This window comes from Loxodonta africana, chromosome 7, assembly GCF_030014295.1.
Source record: "Loxodonta africana isolate mLoxAfr1 chromosome 7, mLoxAfr1.hap2, whole genome shotgun sequence".
In the NCBI taxonomy this organism is placed as follows: Eukaryota; Metazoa; Chordata; class Mammalia; order Proboscidea; family Elephantidae; genus Loxodonta; species Loxodonta africana.
In genome coordinates, this window is record NC_087348.1 from 3,737,868 (window position 1) to 3,752,493 (window position 14,626).

The 14,626-nt window shown below is 48.1% G+C and overlaps 2 protein-coding genes across 3 annotated transcripts in view; one reads left to right on the plus strand and one right to left on the minus strand.

Moving 5' to 3' along the window:
- Positions 1-4,336: 4,336 nt before the first annotated feature.
- LOC100673632 (mas-related G-protein coupled receptor member X2-like) lies at positions 4,337-10,701 on the plus strand. Its single transcript, XM_023541825.2, has 3 exons — positions 4,337-4,650; positions 5,188-5,406; positions 6,823-10,701. The coding sequence occupies exon 3, from the start codon at positions 6,887-6,889 to the stop codon at positions 7,973-7,975; it is 1,089 nt and encodes a 362-aa protein (XP_023397593.1). The 5' UTR covers positions 4,337-4,650; positions 5,188-5,406; positions 6,823-6,886; the 3' UTR covers positions 7,976-10,701.
- Positions 10,702-11,804: 1,103 nt separating this feature from the next.
- The window catches only part of NADSYN1 (NAD synthetase 1), a 39,942-nt gene continuing 37,120 nt past the window's right edge, over positions 11,805-14,626 (minus strand). For both annotated transcript variants that reach the window (XM_064287607.1, XM_064287608.1), the window contains exons 20-21: positions 13,086-13,262; positions 11,805-12,013 (exon numbers count right to left, since the gene is read on the minus strand). In XM_064287607.1, coding sequence (XP_064143677.1) covers positions 11,963-12,013; positions 13,086-13,262 — 228 coding nt within the window. In that variant the 3' untranslated portion in view covers positions 11,805-11,962. The remainder of the gene's footprint in view (positions 12,014-13,085; positions 13,263-14,626) is intronic.

The following is a 14,626-nucleotide window of genomic DNA, read 5'->3' on the forward strand; positions in this document are numbered from 1 at the left end:
CTAGGATATCGATGTTTATGTGTTCCATTTCATTTTTGACAATTTCCAATTTTCCTAGATTCATACTTCATACATTCCAGGTTCCGATTATTAATGGATGCTTGCAGCTGTTTCTTCTCATTTTGACTCATGCCACATCAGCAAATGAAGGTCCAGAAAGCTTGACTCCATCCACGTTGTTAAGGTCGACTCTACTTTGAGGAGGCAGCTCTTCCCCAGTCGTCTTTTCAGTGCCTTCCAACCTGGGGGGCTCGTCTTCCAGCACCATATCAGACAGTGTTCTGCCGCTGTTCATAAGGTTTTCACTGGCTAATGCTTTTCAGAAGTAGACTGTCGGGTCCTTCTTCCTAGTCTGTCTTAGTCTGGAAGCTCAGCTGAAACCTGTCCTCCATGGGTGACCCTGCTGGTATCTGAGTACCGGTGGCATAGCTTCCAGCATCACAGCAACACACAAGCCCCCACAGTATGACAAACTGACAGACACATGCGGGGCCCATAAAGATTACAGCCTAGGAAACTCTATGGGGCAGTTCTGCTCTGATCTGGGGTCACTATGAGCTGGCATCAACTCAATGGCACCCAACAACAACAAAGCCCCAGTTCAAAGGGGTGTGGAGTGCTCCCTCCTTTACTAAAATTAATGGTGTATCACTGTATGATTTAAATTGCTAACTTCCTGACCAGCCTTACCTGGCCTATTCCCAATGATTGGCCCTGACAATAACCCTAGCAGGTGCTGTTGGCCTCTCCTGTGCTGACAAGGAGGCTTGCACACAGAGACAGCTACTTAAGCATTTTCCTTCCTGTGGTCAGTCTTCCTATGAATGACAAAGTGCTGCTTTGTATATAACATCCCACTGCTGACAAGACCATAGGGAAAAAATTCCCCGGTTTGAAATTCATATCCCTTGTGATTTGATCTTCCCTCACACACCCATGATATCCCCACAACACCCACAAGGCTAAGTAAATTGACCAGAGTTTTTTTTTTTTTTTTAATTTCCACCTAAGCTTTCAACGTTCAGATCAAATATTGCCTCCTTTGGGAAGCCATGGACATCCAGTCGAACCTACAGAGGTTTTCTCTGCTCTGAACTACTGCAGCAAACAATACAATGGCATTACGTTTTAAGAAAATTCCTGAAACTGTATTGATAGGAGACCCTTGAGTGGCAATGTCTAGGAGGCTATGATGGCTTTTATCCACCCACCCTCTCTCTATCTCAAAAACCTCCCGAAAATATCTGATCCATAAGTGTTTGGCTGCTAACCAAAAGGTCAGTGGTTTAAACCCACCAGAAAGACCCGGCAATCTGCTCCCATAAAGATTACAGCCTAGGAAACTCTCTGTCCTATAGGGTCACTGTGACTTGGAATCGACTCAGTGGCAATGTGTTTATTTCCCATCTACTCCTTTCTTGTTTCCCCAAAAATGGTTTGTATGCATGTGGAACGGACAGCAATATATCCTCACAGTTTTGCCCCAGGGATATGTAACCTTGCTTGCTCTCTCTCATGATATAGTCTGAAGAGATCGGCTAATCTGATCAGAATAAGCATGAAGTGGCTGGAATACTGAAGGACTTGGTAAGACAGACTCCAGACTGGGGAGGATCCTACAATGTCACACATGGGTAAAAGATCCAATTGATGTGCAATTTAGATCAATGGATTTTAATGTAACAGAGTATGGAGAAGCTCATTAATATGGTTTCAGACTCCACATTGCGACTAACCTTCAAGAAACTACTACATGCCAAGTCTTGGTGTGGTATCAAAAAGAATGTTTCCAATTTCAAAGAAGAGTGTGTGAAGGGGCTATTAAAATCCTTCTTCTTTTTCCAACTACACATCTGTGTGAGGCTTGGTTTCTTCCTGTACTTCAACCAAAACAACAGTTTGCCCCAGATTGAATGAATAAACGGATATGAGAACCCAGGTGTCTACCCATAAGCCAACCATTAAAAAAATTGCAGAATGTCTGAAACAATGCTGCTGTTCTCACTACAAGTCTTTGTTTGGGAAAATGTAGTAATTTTTCATAAAATACGTTACTCATGTTATAACAGGTTTATTATTTTTATTTTTAGAGGACTACATAAAATATATATTTTTAAATGTCTTAATTTTGATTTCTAATATGGTACATATCAACAGATAGGAATCACATAAACAAATGCTCTTTGGGGTCTTGAGACCAAAACATTCAAGTACCACTGTCACAAAGTTTTTTGAAAATTGGAAAAGCAGAAAACTGGGTGCCTTAGTCACCAAGAGTGTCCAGTTGAAAGAGAGGTTCCAACTGGCTTTACAAGTACCCCAAGCAGTGGAAATGGGAGTGGGTTCACAGGATACAACAAGCTCTCCTACAACCAGCCAGAAGAAAAAGACAGTTGTCATCAAATCAATTCTCACTCATGGCAACCCCATGTGTGTCAGAGCAGAACTGTGCTCCATAGGGTTTTCAACAGCTGTGACCTTTTGGAAGTAGATTTCCAGGGCTTTCTTTTAAGGTGCCGCTGGGTGGACTTGAACTACCAACCTTTTGGTTAGGATCTGAGTGCTTAACCAATGCCTCAATTTCTCCTTCTCATTGGGTTTCCCTAATGTTCGATGCAGGAGGTGTGGTCCTGGAGTGACTACACAAGTTGCCTGCTGTTGTTGTGTGCTGTCAAGTCTCTTCCAACTCATAGTGACTGTGTGACAGAGTAGAACTGCCCCATAGCATTTCCTTGGCTGTAATCTTTATGAGAGAAGATCACCAAGTCTTCCTCCCAGGTAGCCACTGGTGGGTTTGAACCACCGATCTTTTGGTTAGCAGCCAAGCACTTAACCGTTGCACCCCCAGGGCTCCTTAGACGTTGTCTAGTCATTGGAAAGACGTCTCATCCCACTGAATGTAAAAACCTAGACATAGTGAAGGGAAATCATTCTGGTGGGAGTTTGTAGGGTATGATTGAGTGACTTCTGGATGTTTACCCCTTGGGGGCCTTAGGAGCCTGAGACAGACCATTTTGACCCCGCAAAAGTACAGAACAGCCAGAGGGTATGACGTGAGCCCTTCAGCACTCATTTCTGATGTTTCTTTCCATAGGAGGAGCTTGGCCAGAACTATCCTATCTCCCCATCCTCTTCACCCCTGCTGTTTTCTCCTCAGAGGCTTGAGGTCAGCCATGGCATGAGCAGATGCGAGTTCTAAGATGAAGATGTGACTCAGCTCCCCGATGCAGTTCCCTTCTTCTGAGGGAGTGGACCGTCCCTTTCCACCAAGCCCACAGAGGCCTGCCTGGAAGGCTTGGTATAGAACCGAGGGCGTGCTACATCTAGGAAGTCTGAGTCGTAGATAAATGCAGGGAGTATGTGAGAGGTTGGGGCTTTGAAAGAGAGACAGAGACAGAGCATCTTATGAATTGAGGAGGAGCATCCCAGAGTCTGGTGGGCCTGGAAGGACATTCTGCCGGGCTTATTTCAAGGAATATTTTAGAGACGGATCCTCATATCTGACTTAGTCCCCAGAATGTATCAGATATTTCAAAGTCTCAAACGTTACATGATGCAAAGTGTCTGGCACTTTCTGTGTTGCTTTTGTTGTTAGGTGTCATTGAGTCAGTTCCAACTCATAGCCACCCTATGCACAAAAGAATGAAACATTTCCAGGTCCTGCACCATCCTCACAATAATTACTATGTTTGAGCCCATTGTTGCAGCCACTGTGTCAATCCATCTTGTCAAGGGTCTTCTTCTTTTTCATTGACCCTCTACTTTACAAGGCATGATGTCCTTTTCCAGGGACTGGTCCCTCTTGATAACATGTCCAAAGTACATGAGATGAAGTCTCGTCATCCTTGCTTCGAAGAAGCATTCTGGCTGTGCTTCTTCCAAGACAGATTTGTTTGTTCCTCTGACAGTCCACCACCCATCTGTCAGTTTTTTGTACTGTGGTGGCTTGCGTGTTGCTGTGATGCTGAAATCTGTGCCACCGGTACTTCAAAGACCAGCAGGATCATCCATAGTGAACAGGTTTCAGCAGAGCTTTCAGACTAAGACAGACGGGGAAGAAAGGCGTGGCGATGTACTTCCAAAAATTAACCAGTGAGAACCCTATGGATCACAACAGCATGTTGCCCAGTATAGTGCTGGAAGATGAGCCCCTTAGATTGGAAGGCACTCAGAATACACGGTGGCCCCGAGAGTGGACTCAAGCACGCCAATGAGCATGAAGATGGCACTGGACTGGGCAGCATTTTGTTCTGCTCCACATCAAGTTGCCATGAGTTGCAGTCTACTTAACAACTAACAACATAAACATGCGGTAGAAGTCTTTTCAAGATAAAAAGTCATGGGAGGAGAATGATTCTGAGAATAGACAGAGACCAGATGTGAGGATGAGGCAATACAGGGGACACATAAAGAGATATGGAGATATTCTCCTGAGATGAAGTTCTGGACTCTGATTGGCCAATGACCCCAACACAGGAAAAAACAAGGGACCTTGAACAATCTGATAACACCGAGACCTCCACTTTCTCCAGAGGCTCCTGAGAGAGGCTGCTGGTCCAAAGGCAGAGCTGATTTTTCCAAGATCAGACTCTCCAGAGAAGGTCCTTCCTAACTCCAGCGCATCTAAGTATTCCTGTACTGGCTTTCAAGGTAAGATACGTCCACCTCTTTACCCCATCCTCCCAAGAGTTTTAAGCCTGTGTCTGGAACAGCTTCAACAAGTTTCTGTGCTCTCCTGGGTTTCTCCAGTCTGGCATTTCCATCATTTCTTCTCTACATAGTCACTGTTCGGTCATCAAACTAGCCAACGTCTTCCCACATGTTGTACTTCAGTCTGACAGCTCACAGGGAACACCAATGCCTGCCTGTATCATAAGGAGCCCTGGTGGTGCAGTGGTGAAGAGCTCCGCTGCTAACCAGAAGGTTGGCAGTTCGAACCCACCAGCTGCTGCTTGGAAACTCTACGGGGAAATTCTCCTCTGTCCTATAGGGTTGCTGAGTCAGATTCAACTTGACAGCAATGGGTTTTGCACCTTCCGGACGTGGGATTCTCCAGTGGTGTTTTACACAACTTTAGCCAACACATGTTTACCCTTCACCCTGCCCCACACCCTACCCCAGCATCCTCACCCAATCATTTTATCCAACCAATGATACAAGAAATGACTTGTATCATTTCTGCATTAGGACTACACAGCACTTAGAGATAAGACACCTCATTTGAAGCCATGAAAGTCTGAAATGGAATACTATTGAAGCCTGCGGTCACACAGCTCCTGAAAGAAGTGGCCAAGAACCAAGAACACAAAGACGGCCTTGGTATCCTGACCATCCTCCAGCCCCCAAACCAGCCTGCCCTGCCTTCAGAAACAGGTTCCCCCTGGAGACAGTGTCCAGGATATTTTGGTGAGTGAAGTAAAGTTATCTTTGGTGATATCAATCTCCTAGTGATCTACTCTCCATTTCATTAGAATATTGTTACTAGCACATTGTTGTTAGTTGCCATTGAGTTAATTCTGACTCATGATGACCCCACATGTGCAGAGTAGAACTGTGCTCCATAGGGTTTTCAAGCCTGTGACCTTTTGGAAGCAGATTGCCAGGCCTGTCTTGCAAGGCACCTCTGGGTGTGTTCGAACCTCCAACCTTTCCACTAGTAGTTGAGTGCTTAACCATTGGTGCCACCCAGGGACTCCACTAGCACATTATGGATCTAAAATCTACAATAATCTAAAATATGCTTGATCCTTCATGCTATTACTACTTTTCACTAGTTCAAGCACCCAAGGAATTGCTACTGCACTACAGAGCACCCTCGGCTCTTGGCTCCTGGGCCTCCCCCTCTCCTGTGTTCTCTTCCTCGCACTTCAGTCTCCTTCACTTGGTCCTTTTCTGCCCGTCCATTTGACGAGGCTCTTCCCCAGCTCTGGTCATGGCTCCCTCCTCCTCTTTCCTCTCGAGAACCTCATCCTCTTTAGTGGCTTCAACTATCACTTACATCACAATGTTTGCGAAATCTGTACCTCTAGACCAGAGCTGTCTCCCCAGATTCCAGCCTACACATTCAACAGCCATCCGGACACCTTCACCTGGGTGTCTCACTAACAACCCGAAATCAACACAGCTAAAAATGAATTCATTACCTGTTACTCACCTCCTTCCCTCAAAGCCTGCTTTTCAATCCACCTAACCCACAGCCCAAATTGGGAGTCTTTACAGACTTCTCTCTCAGTCCCCATAAAGTCCTCTGAGTTCTAACCCTGTGAGAGAAGAAAGTACTCTGAGAATGCTAATCTCAAGTTCTGAGTGGGGCCAGCAGTGGAGAGTCAGGAGAATTTTCCTGGAGAAGGTGATTCCTGAGCTGAGTTTCAAAGAACAAATAGGAATTGTAGACTTGATTCCTGTAGGACTGGGCACTGAGGAATAGGGAGGGAGGTATAGAGAGGAAAGCAGAAGAAAGACAGAGGGAGAAAGGGAAGGAGAGAAAGAGAGGGAGAGAAAGGCAGAGGAGGAGAAAGAGAAGGAGGAAGAAGAAGAGGAGAAGAAGGAGAAAGAAAAGGAGGGAGAGAGGGAAGAGGGAAAGAAGGTGGAGGAGGAAGAGAAGAAAGAGGAGGAGGAAGAGAAGAAAAGGGAGGGGAGGGGAAGGGAGGGAAGGAGAAGAGAAAGGGGGAGAGAGCGAGCAAGGAAGGAGAAGAAGAGGAAGGAGGAGACAAGAGAAGGAAAGGGAAGGGAGGAGAAAAGGTAGGGGGAGAGAAGAGGGGAGCTGGAGCAGCACACTCCCAACTTGCCTGAAGTTGCATTCCCCCATCTTTGTCTTCCCAGGGTACCCAGAACCCGCTGATCCGAGTAGCCCAGCAAGGTTTTCTTGAGCTCAGATCCCTCCACCATGGACGAGGATTGCTTGACAACCAACGGTTCCAATTCCAGCAATGACACAGGGACATCTCCAAGGGCAGACACTGCTGACCAAAGGATTTTCTGGTCCTTCACGGTGGTCGTGGCCCTCTGTGGGTTGGTGGGGAATGGAATTGTCATCTGGCTTGTCCGTTTGTCCATCAGGAAGAGCTCATTCTCGATCTATATCTTCAACCTAGCTATCGCAGATTTCCTTCACCTTTGCTTCCAGACCGTGTTCTCTGTCCGCCAGATTCTAAAGCCTTTCCTAGAGCGTTGTTTCCCTCTTCCCGGTATATTTACGGTGCTCAGGTTCTTCTCGTATTTCACTGGCCTGGCTGTCGTAACTGCCATCAGCTTTCAGCGCTGTCTGTCTGTCCTCTTCCCTATCTGGTATCGGTGTCATTGCCCAAAGCAGCTGTCGGCCATAGTGAGTGCCCTGCTCTGGCTTCTGACCCTTCTGATAAACCTAGTGAGGGGCCACGCCTGCGGTCAGCTCTCCAAGCCTGAGTCTGAGTCCTGCCAGACGTTTGAAACCATCACCACCGTGTGGGTTTTCCTCCTGTTCTTTGTCATGGGCGCATCCAGTCTGCTGTTACTCGTGAAGGTCCGGATCAGCTCCCAGAGGCCCCAGCCCATAAAGCTCTCCTTGGTGGTTCTGCTCACCGTCCTGGTGTTCCTCCTCTGCGGTCTGCCCTTCAGCGCCATCAGGTTCCACATTTTCAGCGCGGCCAAAGTCTCTCTCAACATCAGCCTCCTTTTCTGCTGCCTGAACAGCACAGTCAACCCTGCCATTTATTTCTTCATCGGGGGCTTTACGGGGCCGGGGTGGTGGGGGCCCCTCAGGGTGGTGCTCCAGAGGGCCCTGGGTGAAGAGGCAGGGGATGGTGAGGACAGGAAGATGCCCCCCACTGGCAGAACAGAAGCAGTGGACCTCTCCGCTTCTCTGGACTCGACCCCAACAGTCTCTTCAGTGACCACTTCGTACCTCCAAGACGAAAAAGCTCCCCCAACCAAGCATCCCCAAGCAAGTTTCCCTCATAATCTCCGCTTTGTACAAAAATTCAGGAGAAATTGCTAGAAGCAGATTTTTTGTGTGTTAAAAAAAAATCATTTTTTTAAGCCTTTGGAAACATCGTCAAGCTGTCCTTCGGCAAGCTTGGAAAGTAGCTATAAAGTCACTCTCGTCAACTATGCAGTGTCTGTAAACATGATGTGACAGCGGTGGCTGACCTCCTCTAACCTCCCAAGGGGGAAGGAGAATCAAGATCAACAGCCCAAGGCTGATTCCTATGAAGCAGCGGTCAGACACGGCCCCTCTCTCCACCATCTTTACCCACTGTGACACCAGCCGTCCCTCCCATGGCACTCTCTACTTCTCTGCTGGGTTTGATAATTCATTGCAACGGCCATGCAGAACTCACAGACAGTACTCGTAATTATGGGGTTTATTAGGGAAGTCACAGTTACAATTCAGGCTCAGGAACACTCAGGCCTGCATCAGGACAGGTTCTTCCTTCAGGACAGGCTCTTCCCAGCCATGCTTGCAGACATGCCTCTCCCTTGCCCTAGGCCTCTGCCCAAAGACACTCAGCTTTCTCTCTCTGTGGGCCAGGAAACCCACCACACCTCTCCTGCTGCCTGGTCTCTCCTGCCACCGCTTCTCTGCCACCTTCAAGGTTACAGCTCACTGTCTTTCTCCTGTGTCCAGGAGCTTCTTAATGCAGGGACCTCGGGTCCAAAGGACATGCTGGCTCCTGGCTGTTCTTCCTTGGTGGTGGTGGGATCTTCTCTTCCCCGCCTCTGGGGTGGCTCATTTCAAACCCAGTGGGATGGCAAAACTGACCAATCCCTTTGGTGGCCACAACTACCCTATCACACAGTCTGCCCAATCACTCGGATGGGAGTTACGAGACCAATGACTAGAGGCTACACAAAAGCGATCCATCCATCACGCCACAGCATCTTGTTTTAATCTTTGCCACATTGTTAGAACTCACACTGATTTTTACTTTTTGATAATTACGGGGTGTTGTGGAGTCGACAACTCATGGCACCCCCATGTGTGTCACAGTAGAACTGCGCTCTACAGAGTTCTCAAATGGCTGATTTTTCAGAAGTGGATCACCTGGCCTTTCTTCCAAGGCACCTCTGGGTGGAATCAGACTGCCAACTTTTTGGTTAGCAGCTGGGCGCTTAACCATTTGCACCCCTAGGGGCTCTGTTTGATAACTAGTGATGCTAAATTCCTTTTGCATGTATATTTGTCTCCTTAAAATGGTCTGTCCTTGTCCTTCACCCATTTTTCTAGGTACATTCTGGAGTCTTACCACGGATTTTCCTTCTTGACTTCTGATGCATTAGACTTGCAGGGTACTAGCCCCTTCTCAAAACTCTCTCCTCTTTTGTGTCTTTAAAATTCCAGTGAAATAAATCTCTGCTGACCAAGTTGATACCTGAATGGCCAACATAAAGCCGTCCATGGTTTTGGGGAGCTCAATAAACTCTGTTCAGTGAGACCTGAGGTCTTCGTGTGGTCTTCTCAGGCTGGTTTTTCCTCTGAGTGGAAGTTTTTAGCCAAAGACTTATAGAGCTTTCCAGTATCTTAGCTCTCAGCACCATCGCCAAGGTGGCCATGAGAAGGTTCCTGAGACTGAGTTAGCTCCGTGTTTGACATAAAGGGTCACTTCCCTCTCCAGGAAGGAGGCCTGGTTCTCGTCTGTGACCGGGGCTTAGGAAGAGCCTGCGATCCTTTGTGACCGGGCTCTGGACGCAGAGAGGAGCCAGTTACATCACGTGTGGCCAAGCACTGGTCACTGCTCTATGACTGGGGGGACAGGGGAAAAATCAAAACCACAGTGAGATTCCACTTCACTTCTACTAGGATGGCTGTTGTTAGAAACATGGGAAAATAACAAGAGTCGGTGAGGATGTGGAGAAATCGGGAGCCCTTGTGCACTGCTGATGGAAATGTAAAATGGTGCAGCTGCTATGGAAAACAGTTAGGTGGTTCCTCAAGAAGCTACCCCAAGAATTAACGTGTGACCCAGCAATCCCACTCCTAGGTCAAGAGACCCAGAAGACTTGAAAACAGAGACTCAGAGACTGAGAGACCAGTGTGCACTGCGGCATCATTCGCAACATCCAGAAGGTGAACATAATCCAAGCGTCCACCAACGGATGGATGGATAAACACCACGTGCTCACGCAGACCACGGAATATTACGCAGCCATAAAGAGAGATGAAGTCGTGATACATGCTACCACAGAGATGACCCCTGAACACATTAAGCTGAGTGAAGTCAGTCAGAAAGGAAAGGACAAACATTGTATGATCCCTCTGATAGGAAATATCTAGAATAGGCCAATGCATAAAGACAAGAGAATAGACTAGTGGCTACCGGGGGCTGGGGGAGAGGAGAGGGGAGAGTTATTGCTTAATGGGCACTGAGTTGCTGTTTGGGGGGATGAAAAACTTCTGCAAACAGTGGTGACGGCTGTATAACCTGGTGAATGTGATTGATGTCACTGAATTGTACACTTAAAAATGGTGAAAGTGACAATGTTTTGTTATATATATATTTTTTACCACAATAAAAATTTTAAATATAAAAACAAACACAAAGCAACAACAAAAAAAAAGCCCTGAAGGGTGTGTACCCATCTCCCCTCCAGCTATCCTGAGCCATCTGGGGGTGCCTGGGCCCCCTCAGCTCCCAGAATAGCTTCAACTGCTGTTTTATTTTATTTCTATTCTCCTGTGGACAAGGATGATTGCATTCACCCTAGAGAGCAAACTGCTCCTGGGTTTTAGGATAATCACCTTAGCGGGTCTTTGGTTCTACAAAGCCAGGACCCTTCCAGAAGAGAGGCTGGAGGTAATAAGGCGTGAATGGGTTTGTATCACTCCCTAAAAGGTCATCTCTATGTTGGGTGACTCTGCATCACTGAAACGGGGTGAGGGAGAAGCTGCTGCTGAGTTCCTGGGTTTGAGGGAGGGGCATGGGGTTCCAGGAATGGGAGACACGGATGGACAATGGCTTAGGAGGGAAAAGTGCTGCCAAGGACTGCCGGCAGCTACTGGAAGCTGAGGAGTTCCTGGGTGGCACCAATGGTTAACATGCCAGCTGCTAACTGAAAGGTTTGAGTTCACCCAGAGGTGCCTTGGAAGAAAGGCCTGGCGACCTACTTCTGAAAAATCAGCCACTGAAAACTCTGTGGAGCACAGTTGTCCTCTGACACACACGGGGTAGCCCCCAGTCGAATCTACTCGATGGCAACTAGTGCTGGCAGACCCGTCTCCACACTTGTCCCCCACTCACAGACAGGGCCCAGGACAGGAGGAAGGATAGCTGGTCTCCAGGCTCCCAGGAAGGTAGCTCTCCGGGGACTGTCTCCCAGGACCCTCTGGACCCCAGGACAGGAATGCAGATGGGGGTGGGAGGAGAGGTCTTCTCCTGCTTTCTGCTCAGGGCACCCCCTCCCTGCCTGGACACACCATCCTTGTTTGTGCGGCACAGCTGATGCCCCCGCCCCGGAGCCCCGCCCACTCCAGCCCTGGAGCCCCGCCCACCCCGGCCGGAGCCCCGCCCGCCCGACCCGGAGCCCCGCCCAGCCCAGCCCCAGAGCCCCGCCCACCCCGGACCCGGAGCCCCGCCCGCCCGACCCGGAGCCCCGCCCAGCCCAGCCCCAGAGCCCCGCCCACCCCGGACCCGGAGCCCCGCCTGCCCGACCCGGAGCCCCGCCCAGCCCAACCCCAGAGCCCCGCCCACCGCGGCCCTGGAGCCCCGCCCACCGCGGCCCTGGAGCCCCACTAGCCCCAGCTGGCTTCATTTCAAGCACTTGCTGAGAGAGGTCCCCAAGGCAGGAAAGCACATGCTTCAAGAAAACAGTAAAAAATTACACTCTCTTTTATTTTAGCCTTTTAAAGAAACCAGAATGGAAGGCTCTGCTCACTCGAAGGGTTAAACGAGAACAGTTTGTCACCATTCCCTGGCAGGGGGCATACACTCTTGGCCACCAGTGGTGCCCACGGAGCATCCAGGACCCTCCCGGGCAGGAACCGGCCTCAGTCCACGCTGTCGAGGTCCTGCTGCCCGCTCCCCTCGAGCTGTAGAACCTAGAAAGGGGAGCCACATGGGGAGAAGCCTCGTGAGCACATCCAGTCTGTACACAGACTTCAGCAACCACGCTGCCGGGATGTACCGAGTCACGTCAAGAGGTGGTCACAGTCACGGGGTAAAAAAAGCACGTTATCAAACAGTATCTGGAGTCCCTGGGTGGTGCAAGCAGTAAGGACACTTAGCTGCTAACCAAAAGGCTGGCGCCTCGGGAGAAAGGGCTGGTGATCCACCGCCAAAAGGTCACAACCTTGACAACTGTATGCAGCACTGTTTTGACACCAAGAGCTGAATCAACTCAACAGTAACTGGTTTGGTGTTTTGGTTTTGGTCCCTTTGTAGAAATAAGAACAGTTTAAAAATACCATGGGGTATATAAAAGGAGATTTCATTCCTCTTGGATCCACACTCAACACCTGTGGAAGCAGCAGTCAAGAAATCAAATGACATACTGCACTGGCCAAGCCTGCTGGAAAAGACCTCTTTAAAGGGTTAAAAAGCAAAGATGTCACTTGGAGGAATAAGGTGCGTCTGATCCAAGCCATGATGTTTTCAATCGCCTCAAATGCACGTGAAAGCTGGTCAACGAGTAAGACCGAAGAAGCATTGATACACTAGAATTACAGCACTGGCGAAGAGTATTGAATTTACCACGGGCGGCCAAAAGAACAAACAAGTCTGTCTTAGAAGAAGTACAGCCAGAATGCTCCTTGGAAGCAAGGATGGCAAGACTTCGTCTCACATACTTTGGACATGTTGTCAGGAGGGACCAGTCCCTGGAGAAGGACATCATGCTTGGTAAAGTAGAGGGTCAGAGAAAAAGAAGACCCTCGACAAGTTGGGTTGACACAGTGGCTGCAACAATGGGCTCAAACATAGCAACGATTGTAAGGATGGCGCAAGACTAGGCACTGTTTTCCTCTATCGTACTTGAGGTCACTGTGAGTCAGAACTGTCTCGATGGCACCTAACCACAACATATAAAAAAAGCTTTTCAACCCTCCAATGAAATGAGCTTAGACGCCCTCTCCAGGTATTCAAGAGCAGAGAAACGTCCCTTGCTGGCCTCACCTGTCTCTCTATGCACCGGAACTGCCACGGCCAGCCAGTGTTGTACAGAAACGGCCGCAGGTCAAACCTGTTGTCATCCGGGCTATAGCTTTCTGCGTGGTAGGCCGGGGTGAGCGTGGTCATTTTGTGTCTGTTCGTCGAATACTTGGAGAAAAACTGCTTCACCTTTTCAGCCACCTGGTGGGCAAGCAGAGCGTAGGGCTTCAAGTTAGCAATGCTCCAGAGATCCAAGTCTGGAGATTTTATGAGTGTCACTCTGAATTACACAAGAAAATAGTTAACCGGTCACTGCGCTGCTGCATACAAGCTTCCTTGAAGGCAGGGGGACAGATATCAGCACTCGGGCTGGCCTGAGGGTGAGATCCAACACTGTGGGCTCCCTGACTCTCACCCCTCACCCCCATGATCCTGCTTCAGGTCACGAGGAGGGGTCCCAGGAAGATGTTTTCATGATTACCCTGTGCTGTCCCATGGGGCCACTCTGTTTGTCAGCTTCAGCCCTTATAAGACCGACAAACTGTGGGCAAGCAGCAACAACCTGACCTCAGAAAAGGGGAAGGTGGTGATAATTTGAGATATAAACTCTTGCAGTATGACGGACATATCTAGTCCGATATGACTTCTAAAAACAATGTGATATAAACCAAAAAAATAAATAAATAAACCTTTGCCATCAACTCCACTCTGACTCAAGGCAACCCCATGTGTGTCAAAACAGATCTGTGCTCCACAGGGTTTCCAATGGCTGGTTTTTCGGAAGTAGATTGCCAGGCCTTTCTTCCAAGGTACCTCTGAGTGAATCCAAACCACCAACCTTTCAGTTCATAGTTGAATGCAAACCATTTGTACCACCCAGAGATTCAGAGGAGCCTCTGAAGACAGGCCTGGTGAGCTACTTCTGAAAAATCAGCCATGGAAAACCCTACGGGGCACAGTTCCACTCTGACACACAGGGGGTTGCCACGAGTTGGAACTGACTCGATGATAACTGGTTTGGTTTTTAATATCCTATAGTTCTCTACCAATGGATACTCTATATTTTGGGATCTAGAATCAGGGAAGAATTATTAATGATGAAGAAAATATCAGCAAAAGAAGAAATCCAGTTCTTATGTATTTCAATGTCTAAAGGATCTAACTGAAATAATCTTGATCAAATTGTGCAATTAATAGTTTATACCTAATTGTATTTTCTTCTTGCAGTAAGATGGAAAAAGGGTGGCTCCATGTTGTGTTTAACAAAGAAATTAAATAGGAAAAAACAGTGTATCATTCCTTCTCAAGCATTTTGGAAGGGGCTGTTGGATATTATATTCAGCTTTTGTTTTTACATGTTGTTATTATTTAGAAAGGAAGACCTAATGCTACATAATGGAAGAATCTAGAAATGTTGCTATTCAACTGTTCAACAAAAAAAGAGAAGAGGGGAGGGGGGAGAGCTTTTTGATATTACATATACCTAGGTGAGGCATCCCAGCTGCTGAGAGGTTGGAGGTTTGAGTCTACCCAGAGGTGTCTTGGAAGAAAGGCCTGGGACCTAC

What these genes read in the sequence shown, in the direction of transcription:
- LOC100673632 (XM_023541825.2), top strand. Translation starts at nt 6,887, where the DNA reads ATGGACGAGGATTGCTTGACAACCAACGGTTCCAATTCCAGCAATGAC.